At 46.1% G+C, this 21,006-nt stretch overlaps 7 protein-coding genes across 7 annotated transcripts; 3 read left to right on the top strand and 4 right to left on the bottom strand.

Moving 5' to 3' along the window:
• Positions 1-524: 524 nt before the first annotated feature.
• I302_108390 (uncharacterized protein) lies at positions 525-7,492 on the top strand (the record flags this gene model as incomplete). Its single annotated transcript, XM_019193836.1, has 24 exons — positions 525-622; positions 703-918; positions 1,081-1,273; positions 1,421-1,606; positions 1,665-1,784; positions 1,849-1,953; positions 2,022-2,100; positions 2,153-2,166; positions 2,238-2,561; positions 2,627-2,719; positions 2,781-2,863; positions 2,917-3,055; positions 3,118-3,408; positions 3,481-3,612; positions 3,666-3,770; positions 3,828-3,844; positions 3,904-4,007; positions 4,062-4,091; positions 4,155-4,349; positions 4,413-4,477; positions 4,543-4,626; positions 4,681-4,791; positions 4,852-5,693; positions 5,749-7,492. The coding sequence occupies 24 exons, from the start codon at positions 525-527 to the stop codon at positions 7,490-7,492; spliced, it is 5,370 nt and encodes a 1,789-aa protein (XP_019043959.1).
• A 294-nt stretch (positions 7,493-7,786) lies between these two features.
• Positions 7,787-9,743, bottom strand: I302_108391 (uncharacterized protein; the record flags this gene model as incomplete). The annotated part of the gene is made up of 7 exons (XM_065870664.1): positions 7,787-7,896; positions 7,986-8,273; positions 8,367-8,913; positions 8,971-9,282; positions 9,355-9,375; positions 9,434-9,640; positions 9,735-9,743. 7 exons carry the CDS (start codon positions 9,741-9,743, stop codon positions 7,787-7,789), a joined length of 1,494 nt encoding a protein of 497 aa, XP_065726736.1.
• Positions 9,744-10,276: 533 nt separating this feature from the next.
• Positions 10,277-11,378, bottom strand: I302_108392 (uncharacterized protein; the record flags this gene model as incomplete). Its single annotated transcript, XM_019193834.1, has 10 exons — positions 10,277-10,297; positions 10,362-10,385; positions 10,455-10,466; positions 10,548-10,627; positions 10,691-10,714; positions 10,794-10,846; positions 10,921-10,979; positions 11,135-11,194; positions 11,251-11,268; positions 11,349-11,378. The coding sequence occupies 10 exons, from the start codon at positions 11,376-11,378 to the stop codon at positions 10,277-10,279; spliced, it is 381 nt and encodes a 126-aa protein (XP_019043957.1).
• A 658-nt stretch (positions 11,379-12,036) lies between these two features.
• On the top strand, positions 12,037-12,970 carry I302_108393 (uncharacterized protein; the record flags this gene model as incomplete). The annotated part of the gene is made up of 4 exons (XM_019193833.2): positions 12,037-12,183; positions 12,302-12,336; positions 12,432-12,570; positions 12,731-12,970. The coding sequence occupies 4 exons, from the start codon at positions 12,037-12,039 to the stop codon at positions 12,968-12,970; spliced, it is 561 nt and encodes a 186-aa protein (XP_019043956.2).
• Positions 12,971-13,777: 807 nt separating this feature from the next.
• I302_108394 (uncharacterized protein) lies at positions 13,778-15,806 on the bottom strand (the record flags this gene model as incomplete). The annotated part of the gene is made up of 4 exons (XM_019193832.1): positions 13,778-14,620; positions 14,742-15,137; positions 15,247-15,360; positions 15,543-15,806. The coding sequence occupies 4 exons, from the start codon at positions 15,804-15,806 to the stop codon at positions 13,778-13,780; spliced, it is 1,617 nt and encodes a 538-aa protein (XP_019043955.1).
• A 1,155-nt stretch (positions 15,807-16,961) lies between these two features.
• I302_108395 (uncharacterized protein) lies at positions 16,962-19,094 on the top strand (the record flags this gene model as incomplete). Its single annotated transcript, XM_065870665.1, has 9 exons — positions 16,962-17,105; positions 17,239-17,357; positions 17,441-17,545; positions 17,606-17,730; positions 17,807-17,912; positions 18,032-18,574; positions 18,664-18,778; positions 18,869-18,933; positions 19,007-19,094. The coding sequence occupies 9 exons, from the start codon at positions 16,962-16,964 to the stop codon at positions 19,092-19,094; spliced, it is 1,410 nt and encodes a 469-aa protein (XP_065726737.1).
• A 346-nt stretch (positions 19,095-19,440) lies between these two features.
• I302_108396 (uncharacterized protein) lies at positions 19,441-20,726 on the bottom strand (the record flags this gene model as incomplete). Its single annotated transcript, XM_019193830.1, has 2 exons — positions 19,441-20,018; positions 20,162-20,726. 2 exons carry the CDS (start codon positions 20,724-20,726, stop codon positions 19,441-19,443), a joined length of 1,143 nt encoding a protein of 380 aa, XP_019043953.1.
• Positions 20,727-21,006: the final 280 nt, after the last annotated feature.

Below are 21,006 nucleotides of genomic sequence, written 5' to 3' on the forward strand. Positions count from 1 at the left end.
GTCTTATGGTAATCTGTATAATTAATCGATCAGTAAATAGTAATATAGCATTTCAAGCTTGGTAGCATTGATCGTAATGATCCTATGGACAATTCATGTATTTCGAATACGTTATCTGATGTCTCTTGTCTGCGGCAATTGCAGATGCATCCATGTCCATATCCATATATCCTTTGATCATCCTCACCACTGGACTAATACAGAGAGAGAGTGGGTGTTCAGCCGTTACCCCATGGGGTACAGCTCGGATCCGAAATTGAGATTTCAGTCTCGAGATGGGATGGATGGATGGATGTCATTGCACTCACTCGATGTGTTGAGATTGATACATTTATGTTCACCTTCTATATACATACCTCCATCTCCTCATCTTCGTTGTGTTATATCGATTTGCATCCTTCTTATCATATCCTATCCGACATCACTGCCTCCCTTGCTTCGATCGCAGAACAAGCATATCCAGCGTTCTTGTAATCTGATTACCGGTACCTCGACTTCAATCCTTGACTCTTGAAATCGTAATCATGTCAGCTCAAAGCCACCTCTCCACATTCTTCGACCCTCCCTCCTCATCAGGTAGTAGAGAATGGGAAACGCTATTAGAGAGATTAGAGCTCGCTCAGTAAGCTTCCATTTGTCTTTCAAATCTCGGGGTTTGTTGTACGAGCTTAGCTTACATGATGTATGGTTTCGTCGAAATAGTCCAACGATCAATGACCTTGACGAGCCGGAGGAGATAGCTGAGGCAGTGTATAATACTATCACCTGGCCTAGTGTTTTGGATTACCTACCTTCGGATGACGCTGGGCCTTCTACGCCTAGTGCACCGCAGGTGAATGACCAGATCACCAGTACTTCTCTGCAGGATGGTGCGAGGAGGGAGGGGGTCAGAGGGGATTTGGTGGGGAGAATACAGAGGTGAGTTCTATCGTCGTCCGGGAGCTGGATCTATTCGTGATGCCTGAGATGTGGGGCCTGGTATCTCATATTCAAGTGACTTCGGGGATTCATCTCGATCACATTGCCATGCGATTAATACCATACCGATCGAGCTAATTCCACTCTCTTGCTCACACGTAGTCACCTCCCCGTACCCAGCACATTCACCTCGCTTGTGACCTTACTATCAGGAACCAAGAACAACGACGAGATACAGTCTGAACTCATCGAAATTATGGGATTCGAAGGTGATGGGTTGGCATTGGTGGAGGAGATCTTGAAGCCCGGGGCGAGGGCGATGATTGTTGATGAGGTTGGTGGAGGAGGATCGTCCGTGAGTGTTTGTTGGCTATACAACTGAACATTCGGAAACATAAAATGGATCTGGGGTGAAGGAGAGACTATCATATCCCATGTTTTTACATCGCCCACCTCACAATCCTCAACTTGACTGACGCTTACATTCATCGCTGATTATCAGAAACCCAAATCCCAATCATCACCATCCTATCTCACACACAACAGAATGTCAGTAAAAGCAGGCAAAGGCAAAGAGAAGAAACATCAAATCAACATTTCAGATGTGATAGGTTCTGCAGAAGATGTGGAAAGGAGAATACAGGAACAACTGGAAAGGCCCAAGGCTATGTTCTCGGAAGATGGTCCGGTAAGCTCGCCCTTTCTTCATCAACCAAACTGATACACGAGCTTATTCGCTGTGATAGCGGATGTTCGAGCAAGAAGTGCTACCTCATGTGTATACCGCTACTGGCTCGAAAGCTGTAAATACCTCTTATGGGGGCAAGATGGCTTTACCGATGGGTACACAAAGACATATCAACGATGTGAGTTAGCTACTTTGATATGATCTTCCAGTCAGGAGATAGCTGATGAATGGCACGACTCTAGAATTTCGAAGAAGTCACTGTACCTCCCTCAAACCCTGTACCGCCAAAGAGAAATGAAAGACCAGTGAAGATCGCTGAGCTGCCACCATTGGCAAGAGGATGCTTTGTGGGTCATGTACTGGCTAGATCTTCTGCGATAAGTACAAGTAGCTAATCACCTACATTGCATCACAGAAATACGTCGAGCTCAACAGAATGCAGAGTGTTGTACAGCCAACTGCTATGAACACGAATGAGAATATGCTTGTTTGTGGTGAGTTGTTTGATTAACGTCGTTCGTATCTACGCTGACCACTCGTTCGTAGCTCCCACTGGTGCTGTAAGCTATACCCCTTCATGAGGCGAGTCAAGGTGTTCTCTGCGGTGCTGACGGCCTCCTGCGATTGTTAGGGTAAAACGGACGTAGCGATAATGTCAATCATCCGAGTCCTATCCCAACATGTGATACCAGGCCCTTCTACCCATCCATCAGGGTTCAACCTGAACAGAGACGCTTTCAAGGTCATCTACGTTGCTCCCATGAAAGCCTTGGCAGCTGAGATCGTCGCCAAGTTCGGTAAAAGATTAGCATGGCTAGGGGTGAAAGTGAGAGAGTTGACAGGAGATATGCAGATGACACGTCAGGAGATCAACGAGACTCAGATTATCGTTACTACACCTGAAAAGTGGGATGTAGTTACTAGGAAACCTACCGGTGAAGGCGAATTGGCCTCGGTGAGTCCCTTTCAGCTGCTCCTCCCTGGTACAAGTCTTGATAGCTAATGCCTCGAGGAGTACAGAAAGTCAAGCTTCTTATCATCGATGAAGTGCATTTGCTGAATGAAGACCGAGGTGCGGTTATTGAGACCATCGTGGCTAGGACCTTGCGGCAGGTAAGTAATGGTGCTGCACGCCCATTGATGTAAACTCACCGATCATATTTTGGTTGAATAGGTCGAATCTAGTCAATCCCTTATTCGAATTGTCGGGTTAAGTGCTACATTACCAAATTATATCGACGTTAGCGATTTCTTAAGGTGAGTCCAGAGAGGAATACATTCGCTTGGTCATTAGCTGACTTCCTATACAGAGTCAATCGATATCAGGGACTGTTCTTCTTCGATGCTTCTTTCAGACCTGTCCCACTTGAACAGCACTTCATTGGAGTAGCTGGAAAACCTAGATCTCAGACGTCAGTGAGAAACATGGATCGAGTCGTGTTTGATAAGGTAAGCCAGTTGAATTGTGCGATGAAGTCATCATCCTTGTAACTGACATCACTCGTGAATAGGTATCTGAATTGGTCCAAGAAGGGCATCAAGTGATGGTATTTGTTCATGCTCGTAAAGAAACCGTCAAGACTGCTCAAAAGCTCAAAGAAATGGCAATTGAAGAAGGCGTGTCGACATTTTTCGAAACTATGGATCACCCCAAATATGGTCTGTACAAGAGAGATATCGGAACAAGTAGGAACAAAGAGATGAAAGAGCTGTTTGAAAGTGGGTTTGGTATACATCATGCGGGTATGTTGAGGTCGGATAGGAATATGATGGAGAGGATGTTTGAGGATAATGCTATCAATGTGAGCTGCCTTTCTTGCTTTGGCTCGATCGCGTAAATATGACAATAGCTCATATGGTTTGACTGTGAATAGGTCCTTTGCTGTACCTCAACTTTGGCGTGGGGGGTAAACCTTCCGGCCCATGCTGTTATCATCAAAGGTACTCAGGTTTATGATAGTAATAAGGGATCTTTCATGGATTTGTCCGTTTTGGACGTACTGCAGGTAAGCTACGGTGCTTAGAGGATCAAGTCAAACTTATAACATGCTATTTGCAGATATTCGGTCGAGCTGGTCGTCCAGGGTACGAGACTAGTGGTGTTGGGTATATCTGCACGACGCAGGATAAGCTGGATCATTACTTGCATACTATCATGGCTCAGGTGAGTTGAATATAGGACTTCCATCCCGTCTCTGGCAGCTGACATGATAATGAATAGCATCCGATCGAATCCAAGTCAGTCATTGAGAACTGTATTGGAAAGAATATGTGACGCAGCTGACGCCCTAACCTAGATTCATTCCCGGTATGGTCGATTCGCTGAATGCGGAGATATCTCTCGGGACAATCGCAAATGTATCAGAAGCTATACAATGGCTGGGTTACACATATCTGTTCGGTAGGTATCTGATTCGATTGCTCTGAAGACTATCGCTGACACCTCTTACTACAGTGCGAATGCGAAAAGAACCTTTCATCTATGGTCAGTCGACTTGTGAAGTGCATTGTGACACTAGCTGATCTTTCATGCTATCTATGATTATAGGAATGCCTCACGATGTCACGAAAGACGACCCGCAACTGGGAAACAAAAGAAACGAACTCATCTCCCAAGCTGCTCGATTACTTCAATCTGCTAAGATGATTCGATACGATGAGATTGCCAATACTTTTGCTGTTTCTGATTTGGGAAGGATCGCTGCGAAGTACTATTTGAGATATCAGACTATCGAGGTGTTTAGTGAGTACAATAGATACTATGCTGCATGACTCGAACCAAGCTGATACCAAATCTGCGATGTAGACACGAAGTTCAACCCTAGGATGAGCAACGCGGATTTGTTCCAGATGCTGTGTGAAGCGACCGAGGTGAGTTGCCATCTCAAATTTGTCATTGAGTGCAGTGAAGTTGAACAACTGACATCCTTGCTCAGTTCGACCAAATTCAACTTCGAGAGAACGAGGTGGAAGAGCTTGAAGCTATAAACAAGAGCGACGTGATCCCATTGGAGGTTGCGGTAAGCTCTCGTATACGTAGATATATACGAACTCGAGCTTACAATATCACATAGGGCGGCGCTACAGATAAGCGTGGTAAAGTCAATATATTGCTGCAAGCTCATGTCTCGAAAGTGTATATTGAGGATTTCGCTTTGGTATCTGATGCTGCTTATGTAGCTCAGGTGAGTCTGCCACCTAAGACGAGTGACGACTCAACAGCTGACGAGGTCGTCATCAAACAGAATGCTGCCCGTATCATTCGAGCGTTACTGGAGATAGCACTTAGTCGACATTGGGCAAATTGCGCTTACCTCCTGGTCGAACTCAGTAAATGCATCGAGCAGAGACAATGGGTATATGATCATGGACTTGCTCAACTCAACATACTCCATCGAGATACCTTACACAAGCTCAACCAATACACGACCGACGACATGACAATAGCAGATTTCCGAAATATGTCTGCGGCAGAATTGGGTGAATTCATTCATATGAACGAGAAACATGGTCAAGCTGTTCTGGACGCCGCCAACATGTTCCCTACGATCGGTATGACATACAAGCTCCGTCCGATCAGCCATGATCTACTTCAAATCAGCATCAAGGTCGAACCTCAATTCAAATGGAATAACAAGGTATCAGGTGGGAGTGAGCCATTCTACGTCTGGGCTCAGGACGAAGAGGGTCTAAAGATATATCAATGGAGAAGCGTTAGAATACAACCTACCACTTCGGTCATAGAGCTGGACTTCATCCTACCATTCGACGATACTCCGCCATCATCAATTTCCATCGTATCGATATCAGATAGATGGTTATGGTCACACGAACAGATCACAATTCATCTCTCCGATCTTGTCATGCCGCCTCCGCCACCACCTTCTACGGATCTTCTAGATATCCCCTTCCTACGTTTGTCGTGCTTCAACGATCCTACCCTCGAAGCGGCTTATAGGAATACAATGACGACGTTGAACAGCATACAAAGTCAGGCATTCTGGACGATGTATAATACTAGTGTCAATGCTTTGGTTGCTGCGCCGGTCGGAAGTGGCAAGTCTTTCTTGGGTGAAGCTGCGATCTGGTAGGTCAGAATCATGCACGGTTGATTATCAAAAGCTGACAGTACCTTCTGATAGGAATGCCTTCCGACATAACAAGGAAGGATTGGTTCTAGTCATCGTGCCTCAACATCACGCTGTACATGAAAGGGCAGCTCGGCTACGAGCGATATGTCCAAGAGGGAAGAATATCGATATCCATTCGTTGGTCGGTCCAGCGGACTTTGGCCGGCTCTCGACACCTAGAGGTGTTATTGGAGTGACTACTCCCTTCGCATTGCTCAATTGCGATAAGATCGATGAGATCCTCACTTCATCTAGGCTTGGTCTTTACGTGTTCGAAGATCTACATCTTCTCGATGAGATGTACGAGCTGTGTATAGCCAAGATACTTTCCTTCGCTCGATCTCTCCGAACGAGGATTGTCGGTATAACTTCATCGATTGATGATCCATCTACTTTGGCTACTTGGCTGGGATTAGATACCATCGCACCCCCTCCCACCGATGGATCAACCGAGGCTATCCCCATCCAACCTCCGGCACTGTACAACTTCACCCCCGCCGATCGGGGCAATCCAATCTCCGTATCCATAAAGCCATTCACCATACCTCATGGTCCCACCCTCCTCCGATCCATGATCAAACCCACATACGACATCTTGAAAATCGTACATCATTCTCAGGGCGGTGCCATCGTCTTCGTCCCATCCCGTCAAGCATGTATAAATGTCTCGAACGATCTCGTCACTCAATCAGGGACCGAGATGGATCTGGATGGATTCCTGACTACTCCCAGAGATCACGTCGAACCATTACTTGTTGGAAGATTAAGGGATAAATCGCTCTATGAACCTATCTTACATGGTATAGGCTACATCCACTCCAATATGAATTCGGGGGATCTAGCATTGGTATTAGAATTATTCGCTAGTGGAATTATCAAAGCCCTGATTGTTCATAGGGTATTATGCTGGACTTTACCAGTCAAAGGAAATACAGTGGTAGTCATGTCTGCTCAGTATACTCTGACTATACCTATCCCCGGTGGACGGAAGACCAAAGATGGGAAAGAACTATACGAAAGAAGGATAATCAATTACAGTAATAAGGAACTGGTGAAGATGCAGGGATTCGCTTCTATCAATGCTTCTCCACTAGGACAGGGAACGGGAGGAGAGGCAGGAAGGATGTTCATAATGTGTCAAGGGGAACAACAAATCTTAATTAGCAGAGTACTATCTAATGGATTAGAGCTCGAATCAACCCTCCCGGAATTATTACAACGTCTACTTAGATCAGGTCGGGATAATAGGATTGAAGGAGTATTGAACAAGATCATCGGACGTTCAAGGACTGAGGCTCAGCAGCAAACAGGACAGGCCCATCGATTGAGGGTTCTGGATCTTAGGAAGAGGGATATGATGGATTTGATCAATTACTGTTATCTCAGGGAGAGGATTAAGGTGAATCCGAGTTATTACGATTTGGCGGTGGGTAGCGATTATTCTGTGGGGGTTAGTAGATGGGTTGATAGTTGGTTTGAAGGGGTTGATGGGGATGATGGGAAGGTTGATGAAGAGAGAAAGGTGAAGGGGAAGAAGAGGGATGTGAACGGTGCGGTGAATGGTGCTGGTGATGGTGCGATTAATGGTGATGGTAATGAAGAAAAGGATGAGGTGAATGGGGATGAAGAGGGTGATGAGGTGGATATGAATGATGGTAGAGAAAGAGTAGCAGTGGTGGGTGATCAGGTTAATGGTGATATTCATGAGGTAGGGGAGAAGGACGGTGAGACTTTTGAGAAACATGGGGAGGAGTAGATTAGATGGAGTTGCATTGCATTGACAAAATCATATGCATTCTTGTAGATAGTTCAGATTGGACAAGAAGGCACGAGGTGAGACGCATGTTCTACGAGATCAGCAAGATATATATACATATTTCAGTATATGGGATACCCCTTTCAGAAGATCACGAAAGTGAGTTGAATGTGAGATTGTTGAAAACTAATTGATTTGTCACTACTGCACATTTCGTTCAACCTGATCATCTGTTGAATCTACTTTTACCTTTTTTACCTTATTCAACCTGGAGTCCCTACTTGTATCGTAGCTCTATCTGGTGAATCCAATATTCGTAATGGTGACACACAAGTCAATCAGGGCATTCAGTATCTTCCTCGTTTTCGCTATGGGGCAATTATCGAATTTATCTTCCAGTTCTTCTGCGAGAGAGAACAATCAGAATTAGCTACTGTCTGGGATTCAACAGAGTGAAGCGAGATTCCAATAACGACAGAGAGGCTAAACTCACCAACGATCAATGACACCACATCCTTCCCGTGCAACACTATACTCAGGTATACCAAGACATCCTCCATCATTTCCTTATTGATCCTGTCTCCATAACTTGAAATTGAAAACTTCAAGTAGGTTCTGAAATCATTGAACCACTTGGCCTGTCGATTCTCTTTGGGTCCTTTGTATAGGTTACCGTCCCTGTAGTCCATGATATGCATCTTAAGGCCTTGGTGAGTGGCGGTCTTCAAGAATTGCAGGATATCAGAAAGATCCGATGGAGAGATACCGATGTTGCTCGTAGCTAATTATCAGAATCAATAATGATCAGATTGTATTATCCACGTGGAATCAGTTTGGTCTCTGATGTCTCGAGAACGATGGAGTGATAACTCACATAATACCTCTTTCAACCGGACCATCGCCGCACCGTCCTTTTGAAGCATGTGATCGCTGAAGAATGCACTAATCACGATACCCAGCTTGTCTTCCAAGCTCATACGAGGTCTGTCATCTTGCTCGTCTTCGGTAGATTTTTCCGGGTGTTTACCTTGGAGAGACGAGTTGAGCTCGCTAGCCTTGACAAGGGACGAGGTAAACGGTATTGGGACTGGAGGTATGAGGGGTAATGAGTTCATAGCTGAGTTGTTGTTGTTGTCTCTAGACGATCCATCGGCTCTAGGGTAAGTTCGACCATACCGTTGGTCGCTATCGTCCCAAGTTGGAGCTCGGAGGAAGGGTGTCGCTCGGGATCCAAAGGACGCAATAGAGAAGGTCGACTCGGCTCTTTCACTTCGACTGTTATTCATCAAATGGTGACCTGAGAAGGGGGTCTGACTAGGACGGACGAGTGATCGAGTGACACTTGTCTCACGGACAGTTGAGGGAGTCGGAGAGGACGTAGGAGAATCATCAGAATCAGAGTCTGGATCGACATCAATAGCCTACCACCTGGATTAGCAGTTATCAGACAGAGATCAAATGAACACTCAATTACTCACGACGTCGGCCGTTGACCCTCGGATTTTCCCTCCGCCCCAGAACTCCACTTCATCATCGTCATCATCCTCAACAGTGGCAGATCTTCTATTGGCTGAGGAAGTATCAGATCCGGCAGCAGGAGTTTTGTTTTGGCCCTCTGCACCTGAGGCGGTTCTAGCACGTACTTCCGCCAATTTGGCTCGGAAGGCAGCGGAGGACGATATGGAGGAAGATCGGGGTCGACGAGGGGTTGAGGAAGCTCTTCTCCTTGGTAAAGGGGTGATAGTCCTCGATCGTCGGACGAGCGAGGTAGACGGAGGGGTGGGAAAGGCCTGAATGAATGTATCCTGTCATCAACTCATGAGCATAGGGTTTGGTCAAAGAAGGAAAAGGGCAATTCTCACCGAAGAACCACGTCTCGGAGTCTGGGTCATAACGTCAGCTTAACTCATTTTTTACACAGAATCACAGAAGTAGACTTACAGATAGTGAGGTTGAGATACCAGGTTCTCGTTTAACGTTGATCACACCAATATCTGCCCGTGGGGCTCGTATCATTCGTGAGTTTGCTCTCGAAGGAGTTGCCAATACCACAGGACCCGGAGGTCGTCGGACTACCAAGGCAGTTGAAGGAGTTTTTGGGGTAGGCGGAGGGGGAGGAGGCATGATAGCCTTTCTCGAAGGGGTAATCTACAATAGCGTCAGCGTCAAGTCAGCTTACGGAAAGAGGCGGACGCAGGGAGTAGAGAATTGTGTGATCACAAGGATAAATGGATTTACTCACCGGAGCCATGGTTGAAATCAGAATCGAGCTGATGTGATCAGCCGAAGTGGTTCACAATAGTTTACAGTAATTGCAATAAAGCTAAGGATGTATTGGTGGATGGTATGGTTGAGTAATGGAAGTCGAAAGTAAGTTTGGGTAAGAGTGAAGAGTTAGATAGACCAAGCGAGAAAGAAAGAAGAAGAAGAAAGTGTTATGGGTAAGAAGTCAATGAACCTATCGTCAGTACCAGCTTTATACCTTTTTTCTTTCCCATCCTTTCGACCTAATGTTCATCCTCCCACCACCCCAATTTACGCCCCACTTCTTCATGTCCATCCAGATGAGACATGCTCGAGACTCTGTTCAAACAAACCTCTGCTCCCCTGCTCTGAATTTTGGATGAATGCTGCGCTTCATTCTCGGTTCACCGGTCATCGGTCAGTAGTCTTGACTACCATCAGCAAACCGAGATAAGTTGATACATGCGATATAGGTAAAGTCAGACAACGAATATTCAGATCGGAGGAGAGATAGAGGAAAAAAAGTGAAAGAGGGGAGGATTAAAGCTTGGCTTTTGCACCCTGTTAGAAATAATTATATCGTCAGCTCAACGGTTTGGGACAATTGGTTAGCCTGACAACTGACCTTCAAAACTCCATCGAGTTTGGTCTGTTATTCAGGATATCGTCAGCTCATCATTCTCACTGGACTGCGGGTGTTTCATGAGAGCTGACTTACCGCGAGCATGACCTACAGAATGATAAGAGGTAAATCGTCAGCTCGACCAGACTGTTTTGAGAAGGTTGAGGGCGGCAGCTGCTCGACACTCACATTACCCTTGACTTTCAAACTTCCAGTCATGAATGCCTTTTGAGCGTTGACTTTACCGTCGGCGAGACCGATGAACGTGTCTAAGTAGTGAGTCAATATAGGTGATCTGCAGCTCTGCACACAGCCGTGAGAAAGGCACTTACCATCACTGAGTGAGATTGAGACATCTACAAATGACGATCAATGATTAGCGTGATTGATTATTGGAGAGATAAACTGATTGGGTGAAATGTCAAACACACTTACCAGGTTTCTTGGCGGGTCCTTTAGTCACGGTACCGTCCTTCTTCAAGTCGATGCTATATCAGTACAATTATGGATCAGCTGTATGACCAAAGATGAGTAGGGGACCAACAGCTGGAAAAGACCTTACACCCAGACAGCTTCTTTTCCCTCAGAGTTCTTAACGTTGAGTTGGAAGATACCGTTTGTCTATGCAGTAGTGATCAGCACCTGTTCTCATACAGGCCTTCCTACTCGAAATCCACCGCAGGAGAGGAAGAGAACAAGAGAGCGAGAGAGCGAGAGAGCGAGAGAGCGAGTCGAATCCCGTGGGATATTAGTTGATCTATTGCTACTTCACTCACCTTCTTGATCTGCGCTTGTTTCTCCTTATCAGGCATCTTCTCAAAAACAGCAGCGAGGGCCTACCACGGAGAGAATACTGATAAGCTATATTCTGGATCGGATCAAGTGAACTTACAGAAAGGACGTCGCTAGTCTATCATGGTAGTATCACGTATCAGCTAAGTCTCAACCCGGATTCACATACCACCAAGCTGGAGGAAAAATCAAACATACCTTGAATCCTGGTTCTTTGAGGTCTGACATGATGATTGCGGCTTCTTCTCGGTCTATTCAGGTAAATGATAGGTGGTATATGCAAGATGTATAGCTGATGTTCGAGTAGTAAGTGATCTTAAGCAAGTGAAGAATGATACAATCAAGCAGTCATCCATCCCAATTGAATTGATTTTATCTTTTGCTGTTGTTTGATTCCTCGTATCGTGTACACCGGTGACGTTAACCTCCTCAACCGGACAAACCTCATTGTTTAAGCATGTTCATATATACCATTTACACACAATCGTAATCTGCTGATCACACTCAAATGCTAATCATTCCTAATCACCTCGTGTTTACCGGTTAATCAACAAAATCAGATAACCGACATGTTCACTCTCGATCCTCTCGTTATGTGTTTCCGCTGGAATCTACTTAACTTGCAGGGTGAGTCACACTTCGAGAAGCTGATTTGATTCCAGCTAAACGATTGAATCAAGAATCGACGTCATGGTGGAGTTGAGATGGTATGTCATTTCCACTCTGCTTTGAAGGTAGAGCATTACAAGCTGGAGAGGGGAGGCGTAGCGAGAGAGCTATGTCATACCATGTATGCAAGGTGATATATGTCGAACAAACCATCTAGATCTCCCTTCTTTCTTCCGCAACCTCGTTCAGCCAGAATAGTTCAACATATACTTGATCAATGTCCAGTATCCTTCCCAACGTATTATCAAGCTCATCATCCAACATGTCAGTAGCTGATGAGATTCCCAAATCGAATGAGGTGTACGTGACCAAGAGAGGAGCGAAGTTGAATTTGGAGGAGATCGGGCCTAAACCTACTAAGAAGGTATGTTAACAGTCTACCGGGGGAACGAGGGGGTGAGTGAGTGAGAGGGTGAGATGTGAGATGAACGTCAAGATGCAGCGAGATGATGAGATGCTGAGTATATGATTGATGGCTATAGGTCGCTCTTATCTGCTGTATGGACGCGAGGATCGAGTGAGTTCGACCCGATTTCACAGATAATTGACCCGACTTGTCATTCCGAGGTACTCCTCTCGTCTTACTGACTGATACACACCCAAAATCCACAGCGCATTCTCAGCGTTCGGCCTGAAAGAAGGCGAGTCCCACATAATCCGAAATGGGGGTGGTCGAGCATCCGACTCGATTAGAAGTTTGGTAATAAGCCAACAACAACTGGGTACAGATGAGATCATCATAATGCATCATGTAAGTGTCACACACAAACACCAGAAACGTAAAGCTGACAAGTGGGAATATCATATCTCCTCTCATCTACTACCTTACTCGCTCACAACATCTACCAACAAACAAACCCAATGATGGACTCCGATATTGATATTTTCCAATACTCCCCACCCACCCTCAGACCGACTGCGGCTTCTTCACCTTCTCCGAATCAGAATTCCGCTCGACCCTCAAATCGAACGGTCTGCCCGGTCCCGACGTAGATGCCATGTCGTTTATGCCGATGTCTTCGGATGATATTGATGATAACGTCAAGGCTGATGTGGAGTATCTGAAGAACCATCCGCTGATTAAGAAGGAAAGTAAGGTCAGTGGGTGGGTGCATGAGTTGAAGGATGGGAGTGTTAGGAGGGTTGTGTAGGGTGTGGGTTTGAAGGCTGAATGGCAGTAAGGAAGGAAGATGAGTTGGTACACTGTAGTCGTATTTCAGAGTATGCAATATGTATATGATATGTCGACGATGGTCACGATAGATTTGTATATTCCCCCAAAGCCATCTAACACCTTTGGCAGGTAGGGGAGGAGAACCCCATAGTCCAAGTCGCGCCAACCCCCGCGTCACCTCCTTACGGTGTTCTCAAGTCCCACCCTCCATACTGTAGCAAGAACGGAGAACAGCATAGTACCGCCCCGCCAAACCCCGCCAAGGCGAACTATGCGTTTCTCTCCACCCTTTTCCACAGAACTACCCCCGCCGAAGTCCGCTTCTCACCATATAGTGTATAGGAAAGGGGGAAACGAGAAGAGATTCACATGCCTTGCTCTTCTGTACCCGGTTATACCCACCGAATAATGCGACAGAAATCAGCATAGCCTACCCCACCAACTTCCAAGTTATACAGCTCTTAGAACCCCTATCCTCTTTCGAACGATTCACATTTGCATCTGCATCTTTGCATGAGCGATATATCTGGTGAATTCCCCATTTATAGGGTCTTTACTAGTACCACTATTTTTGACAAAATCATAAAAACGTTAAGCGTAAGACGAACACCGAAAAGACCCAGAAGGATAAGGAAGGAAAGGGAAGAAAAGACGGGGTAGGATATCATTTGATCCTTTTTATATTCTGTTCTAGTTCACTTGATAAAGCTGATAATATACAATAATATTTAACGATAGTACATGTTTTATACTCTCACGACACCAGCACATCCACTTATCACTTTTATTTCTTATTCCCATTGCTAGTACTAGTACCCCGCCTCTTGAGAATCTTCATCAACCACATCCTCCTTAGACTATCCTTCTTGATTGCCAGGTACGTATCCCCCGAGTTCATATTACTTTCAAACTCGTTAAAGATCTCTATCAACTCTTCGTCCCCCAATTCAAACGTTTCTTGCTGGTTTTGTACCGCCAGTATAGCTTTGGTCAGACGTTGCGATTCTGATAAGCCAGCGTTGGTAATTTCCATCGGCACTGGTACACCCACACCCACTCCCGCCGGCCCATTACCATTCCCATTTATCGATACCCCCGTCAACCCCTGGATGTTAGACGAGGATCCACTAGGAGTAGAAGTGAGAGGAGTGAATTGTCTGATGATACCACTGGAAGGTGCCGGGGGAGGCGTCTGGATCATCGAAGGTTCCAACAGATTCTGATGAGTATGTGTAGTAGGGGCGGAATTGAACTCAGGAGAGTGCGGTACATTTACCATGTTAAGCTGTGAAGTTGATGATTGAGATGGCTGAGAATGAGGCAGGTAGAATTGTTGAGGTATAGTATGTGCAGGTGGGAGGTGATGTTGCTGAGGGTTCATGTGTGGGGTATGGGTATGGTTCGGTGTCATCTGCTGCTGATGACCGAACTGACCGGGCATGGGATGTGGTTTGTGTTGGGAGTGGGAGGGACGTGGTTTCTTGGGTGGACTGCCGGATGATATAGGTAGATTGTGATGCATTGCATTTTGAGGTTGACCCGGACCATGGTTGGTGTTGATTGTTGGAGACAGGATGGAGGGATCGAATGGTAATGGGCGTTTTTGGCCGAGATTGAATGACTGGGACTAGTGAAACATTTGGAGTCAGCTACGTTATTTGACTTGAATCATCGCATGAGAGTGAGGAGCGGGTACGAGATGTTCACAGGACGGAGTGGAAGTGCTTTGAAGCAGAAATCCTACCCACCCCATCCGGCATCCCAAAAGCATTCTCAAACTCCCCTTCTCCATTCCCATCCTGATCACCATTCCCATTGACATTCTCCGTATGGCCTGTACTAGCAGACCAGTTGTACACATTCTGATCATTCTGGACTTGCAGTTGCGCCATTGCCTCGGCAGTGGTAGACGGATCATTCATATGGTTGTGTTGATACCCATTTCCGTTTCCATTGCCATTTTGATTATTGGAAGTGGATGTAGTGCTCAACGATAACATACTACTCGCATTGGATATCGAGCCCAGGCTTGATCTTCCCTTTGAGGCTCTTGGTCTTGTTCGAGTGGAATCGTTGGCACATAGTATGGCGATGGAATCGAAGGTTGGGAGATGGATTTTACGATATTTATAGGAGTCGAGTTTCTGTCAAAGATCCAACGTATTGGTTAGTATGGACATATCCTTGAGCAAAAGGATGGGGAAGGACGGATCGTTTAGTCAGGAAGCAGAAGTGGTCCATCATACGACTTACCTTCTCAGCATTTATCCAACATTCCGCTGAAGCCGATAACCTATTCGTCGTTCTATCCCATGTAAATCCAGGCTCCGCTTCCATATCTTTCGCAGCTTTGTAGTCGCGTTGTAGCTGTGTATTGGACATGACTGCATCAGCCTCTTCTCTCATATCTCGATATGAGACATTCCAAAGGAACAGCACTGCTCTAATATCACCCTTCTTCCCCTGCGCCCTTTTCCATCAACCCATACAGAACCACTTGACCACCTTCTGCCACGCATGTGGTTGTCTCCACAGGCACTCAGACTCACCCGCTGCCACCGACTCTTACAAGCATCCGGCGTCTTCGGACCCCCCATATACGTGTTCCCTTCTAACAATATCGAGGCCTCCTCCCATATCTCAGGCTTGAACCCATTATCTGCCGTCCTACCTGCGTCCTTGTACCGCAGCAGGAGATTCACTAGGGTTTCTGTATCGAGGTCTGTCCAGTGGGCGGAGCGCTTACGGTCTTTTGTATTTGTGCTTGTACTTGTGCTGTTGTGGTGGATTGACGAGGACGAGGTGGTGGACATGATTGTATTCATGAGTTTGAGTTACCCAGCACGAGGGAAGATGGGGATTGGTTAGGGTGGAAGGTGTTGAGCTGAAGGTAGGTGTGGTACCCTGCTGCTCTTTTATCTAGATCCGGGAGAGATCAGAATCAGCTCGTGGTACAGGTGGGCAGAAGATGGGCGAGGCAAGCAGGTAGAAGATAAGACCCTAAGGAAAGAGATATGGGTATATACATGTATACCAAAGACCTTCTGAGGTTCCTTGGACAATACAATCTCTTCCCAACTCACTGTTAATGTAGTTTGAACCAAAGCGGTGGTCGTACAGAGTACTAAGATCCGTTCATCTTCACTGTACTTTCTTTCCTATTAGCCTCGTTTGATTCGGGGTTTGCTACGATTCGAGGTCCTGCCTGTTATATGAGCGAGGTATATTTAGATAGGTGAAAGCGGATGAATATCAGCTATACCATCCCCAGTGAGGCATCGAGGTATGTGATATAATAGTCGTAAAGAATCGCATATGCTCTTGGAAAAAGAAAAAACCGCAGTGAAAAGGTACACCAAGGGACAGGGTGAGGAAGAAGACCACCGAGGATACCGGATATCTCAATTCTAAGTGATAGAAGACACTCACCAACCTCTTTTTCGGTGGTTGTGACTGACGCAGCAGTATAATGAATAGTACTTCACCTCCGGGGTGATGTATGTTATGTTATAGGGAAGTGAGGATAGTATGTAAGGTGAGATGGTACAGTACCATATGGTAGGTATGGGTCGAAGGATTATGACTGCTGATAGCGTACAATATACAATCTACGGCGTATGGTGTAATTTCGAGGGACACTCAGAACTGTCAAGCCAAAATCAGGAACCGGTTACAAGTTACGCTAACAAATGCAGCGTTACATCTGAAAAGGGCGGACATCTCCGCTTGACTTGATTGACTGGTATCTCGATCACCCAGTTGACGAGTTGACGAGTTGACGAGATGATAGAGCAAAGGCAATCTCATCATACACCCTTGTACCAAGCTCAATTTTCTATCAACAGCTATAGCTATAACCAAGACATCACACAGAATATAACCTCTGCGAGAGGCGATCCCTGCTTGGTCCAGTATTCTGACTTATCGATCCCCACGTCAACCTCCCCTCCCCTCACCTACAAACACCAATGCCATTGGATCTAAACTACGCACCTGGAGCAGCGGACGAAGCAGACGACGATTTCATAGATGACGATGATCTCCCCGGACCATCAAGTAGGGGTAAGAAGGGAGGTGCAAGTGGTGGCAAAGGTGGTGGCAAGGGTAAAGATGTAAGTAAAACCACTTGGTGAATTGGGAGGCCTTGCCTCTCCTGGGCATATATGATTATCTGCAATAACCCCTATCAATCACAAGGACTGAAGCTGTACATGTGGTCATACTAATCTTGTGTGATCTGCATAGCCCGGAAGACACGCATGGGAAGCGGAATACAAGAAATCGTGGGATATAGTGCAAGAAGATGAGAAGGGCTCGCTGGAATCCGCCGTGGAGAGCTTATTAGCTAGAGGTAGGCGGAAGAGGTGAGTCACTTCAATCATTAGCTTTTATCAGCTGCCAGTACAGTATCGATCCCGATGTTATAGCTGACCATACTTTGGTTCAGAGCATTGATGGCAGATACACCACTGAGAAGATCAATTATCAGACATATGTTTATCATACTGGATTTATCTGATTCGATGATGGATAAGGATTATCGGCCTACCAGGTGAGCTTTCCTATTATACATATTGTCCAGTGATCAGTGTAAGCTAATGCAATTGAGCAGGTTCGAAGTGATACTGGGGTATTTGAGAACATACGTCGTAGAGTGGTTTGATCAGAATCCGTTAGGTCAGATAGGGATTATAATTATGAGAGATAGGTTGTCGGAGGTCTTGGTTCCTATGGGAGGTGAGTGATGATTTAACTCTCGCTTGCAATTTACGATAAATCTACAGTACGTATATTGAGGCGTATGTGTCTATAGGTAATCCACAGGAGATACTTAGTGTACTGTCTGATAAAAGAAAGCTAGAACCCTCTGGTGAACCCTCATTGCAGAATGGTCTGATGATGGCTAAGGGAGGAATGAGGTGGGTCCCAATTCACCCATCACACGCTTCTCCTTCACTCAGCTGTGAATTCACTTAGCTGCCTCACTCTACGAGCATAGGATCAAAAGTGCCAGCTGACACCCCCCTTTTGCTTATAGTCACCTCCCAACCACCTCATCCCTCGAAACACTCATCATATTCTCCTCCATATCCACCGCCGACCCCGACGGCCCAGTGACAATCCACAACGTCCTCCAGGAAATGGTTGATTCCAAGATCCGAACCAACATCCTATCCCTCTCTGGAGAAATCAAAATATGCAAGCAGATCTCTGAGCGGACCAATGGGAAATTCGGAGTAGCGTTAGATCAAGATCACTTGAAAGATTTAATGTGGGATACGATACCTCCCCCAGCTACTACTATCGCTCCGCCCATTACTGTTGGGGTGCGAAATGCCCTGGCCGGTGCTGGTGCCGGACAGCGAGGAGGGGCTGTGGGGAAGGCTCCCGCGGGGGATCTGATGGTTATGGGTTTTCCTATCCAGCTGCCCCTGGGTGGTGAGACGTTGTGCGCATGTCATGGTTTACTCAAGAAGGGAGGGTATCTATGTCCGAGGTGCGGGAGCAAGTTGTGTGATGTACCGACGGACTGTGAGGTCTGCGGTTTGATGGTGGTTTCGAGTCCGCATTTGGCGAGGAGGTGAGTCGGGTCAATCCTTCGTAGCTCTCATACAAGACTCGACAGAGGTAGTAGGATGGACGAGAAGCTGACTTGACGTTGTTTCGCAGTTTCTGGTTCTTATTCCCCGTGGCCAATTATCGGGTGTTGGCTATTGAAGATGTAATGGATAGTATAAATGGGAATGGGGATACGTGTTTTGGATGCGATGTCGAGTTTCCTGATGTGAGTGTTTGTTGTGATTGCGATACGGCTGGTCAGAAAACATGCTGGTGATAGATGCTGATCGGTTGATTTAATGTGGAACCGTATTAGGTATCGACAATAGAGGAAGGTGTGGCGCAGGTGGAGGATGGAGTAAGTCCCACGGGAAGGTACAGGTGGGTAAATGTAATTTGACCTTGAGCAAAAGAATGGAGATGCTGATGCCGATACTGTATTTGACATCTGTAGATGTGCAAAGTGTAGGAACGATTTTTGTGCGGATTGCGATTTGTATATCCATGATACTTTACATACGTGTCCTGGGTGTTCTCAGTAGTCTTGTGAATGTAGTGGGAGAGCTGTGACTCTTCATTATGCACATATGCCATACAGAGGATAATGATCATGTCGAAAAGTCAAAAGTCAAGGGTCATTTCCCTCATCATTTTCAGCACCCTACGCAAGCATTTCATCCTGCATCAAAGTATACATACAACATGACTGATATTCGAACCTCGTTATAAACAAGATATAGATATATTATACGGTAACGATAGACTTTATACTCCATCATTTTTATCCGAATCATGGAATCATATTCTCCACGTCCAAATTTCACTTCAGTACACTCACTCCACGCAAACAATCGCGTAGCGCCACAACCTCCCAAATGTCATCCTCCCCTACTCATCCTCCTGGCTGCTGCGCCTAACAAACTCCCAAGTCCTCGCCATCCCCTTCCTCCCCCTAATCTCCTCGTTTCCACCCTTCGATAAACCCTCTTTCCATCCAATCGTCCGTCGATGCTCATACCGGCTGTACAACTCCGGATGAAACTCGAACGATCTGACGAGATCATAGCGCGGTTGTAACAGTTTTGTACCCGGTGTAAGGGTAGGTGGTTTGGTAGCTAGTTTGGGTAGGGACCAGAGACTGTAGGGAGGGCAGGAGAGGAGTGTTATGAGGATGGAGCCTTGTTTGGTTGGGATGGACATTTCTTTGGGCGCAGATGATGTGATGGGAAGAGATGAAAGGTCGTCATCGTTCAGGATATAGGGCGATTCTTCTTCTTCTTCGCGATCGTCTTCGTCTTCGTCATCTGAGGTGGATCTGTTTTTACCTTTGCCTTTGCTTTTGGACTTCTTAGTCGAGGTGTTTGAGGGTGGACCGCCTGTGAGAAGAGGCTCAACGGATTTGAAGAATTTAAGGAGCATGTGTTGGTTGGTTAGGATATTACGATCTTGGTCTGTTATTCCTGCGCCTGAAGTGTCCAAGCAGAGGATCAGCAAGGGACAATTAGCGGATGAGGCTTCTATGTGAGCTGGATGGACCATGGTCTGCATCGAGAGGATAGACCTCATCCAGATGATACTACTCCAATCTAGAGCTCAAAAGCACACTCACCAACATGTGGAAAATTGAATACCACCCTACTCCATCTCCGTCCCTTTCCCAGGCACTTGACCTTATCCAACCCCGTCGCATCAACCCCAAACTCGACTCTTACGTTCTTCTCCCTCAATTCCTTCACTATATCAGAAGCGTCGGGATACTTCTTGTACGTTACCTCTTCAGTATCATAGGCGGTGGCTAGTATCTGACTACCATGGAAATTATGCGGCGGGTAAAGGAGGGAAAGGGAGAATGAGAAGTTCCCCTCGCCTAGGAGGAGGATCGAATCGTCCTTCTGGAATGGTATGACAGGTCTCTGATTGGGATTGAGCTTCCTCCTCATTGTGGAAGTCTCCCTCTCGCCTGGACCGTTTGCTATACTTTGGGGACTTGATTTCTGGGACAGTCCATCCTTGAGAGATAGTTTGGATTTCCTCTTCTCTCCCTTCCTCGAGCCGGACAGGGACGCTTTGATACTTTGTTTCTTACTTTCTTCGAACTGCTGAGCTCGTTTCTTCGCGGCTGCTTTGGCGGCGGAGTGTTGCTGGCTTGCTAGGGCTGCTTTGAGCTTGGCCATGATGCTCCGAGTGATAGTGATGGAGATGTGAGTTTGCCTTGAATAATTCGTACGGTATGTAATTGATGGGGTTTCGATGAATGCGATCACTCTTCTGGGACAAACAAATTTCTGATTGCGAGGGATGAAAGAGCATATCTACTTCCGGCGGAAGGATGCAACATGAGGGGTTACGTAATGAACTCTTGCTGTAATGTCGAGTGAAAAGGATAAACAAGCTGCAAGTTGAATGACGAGACTGATTTTGTGCTTTAAAGTAACAGTTCATTCCGATCTTTCA

The sequence above is a fragment of the Kwoniella bestiolae genome, chromosome 7, assembly GCF_000512585.2.
Source record: "Kwoniella bestiolae CBS 10118 chromosome 7, complete sequence".
NCBI classification, from domain to species: Eukaryota; Fungi; Basidiomycota; class Tremellomycetes; order Tremellales; family Cryptococcaceae; genus Kwoniella; species Kwoniella bestiolae.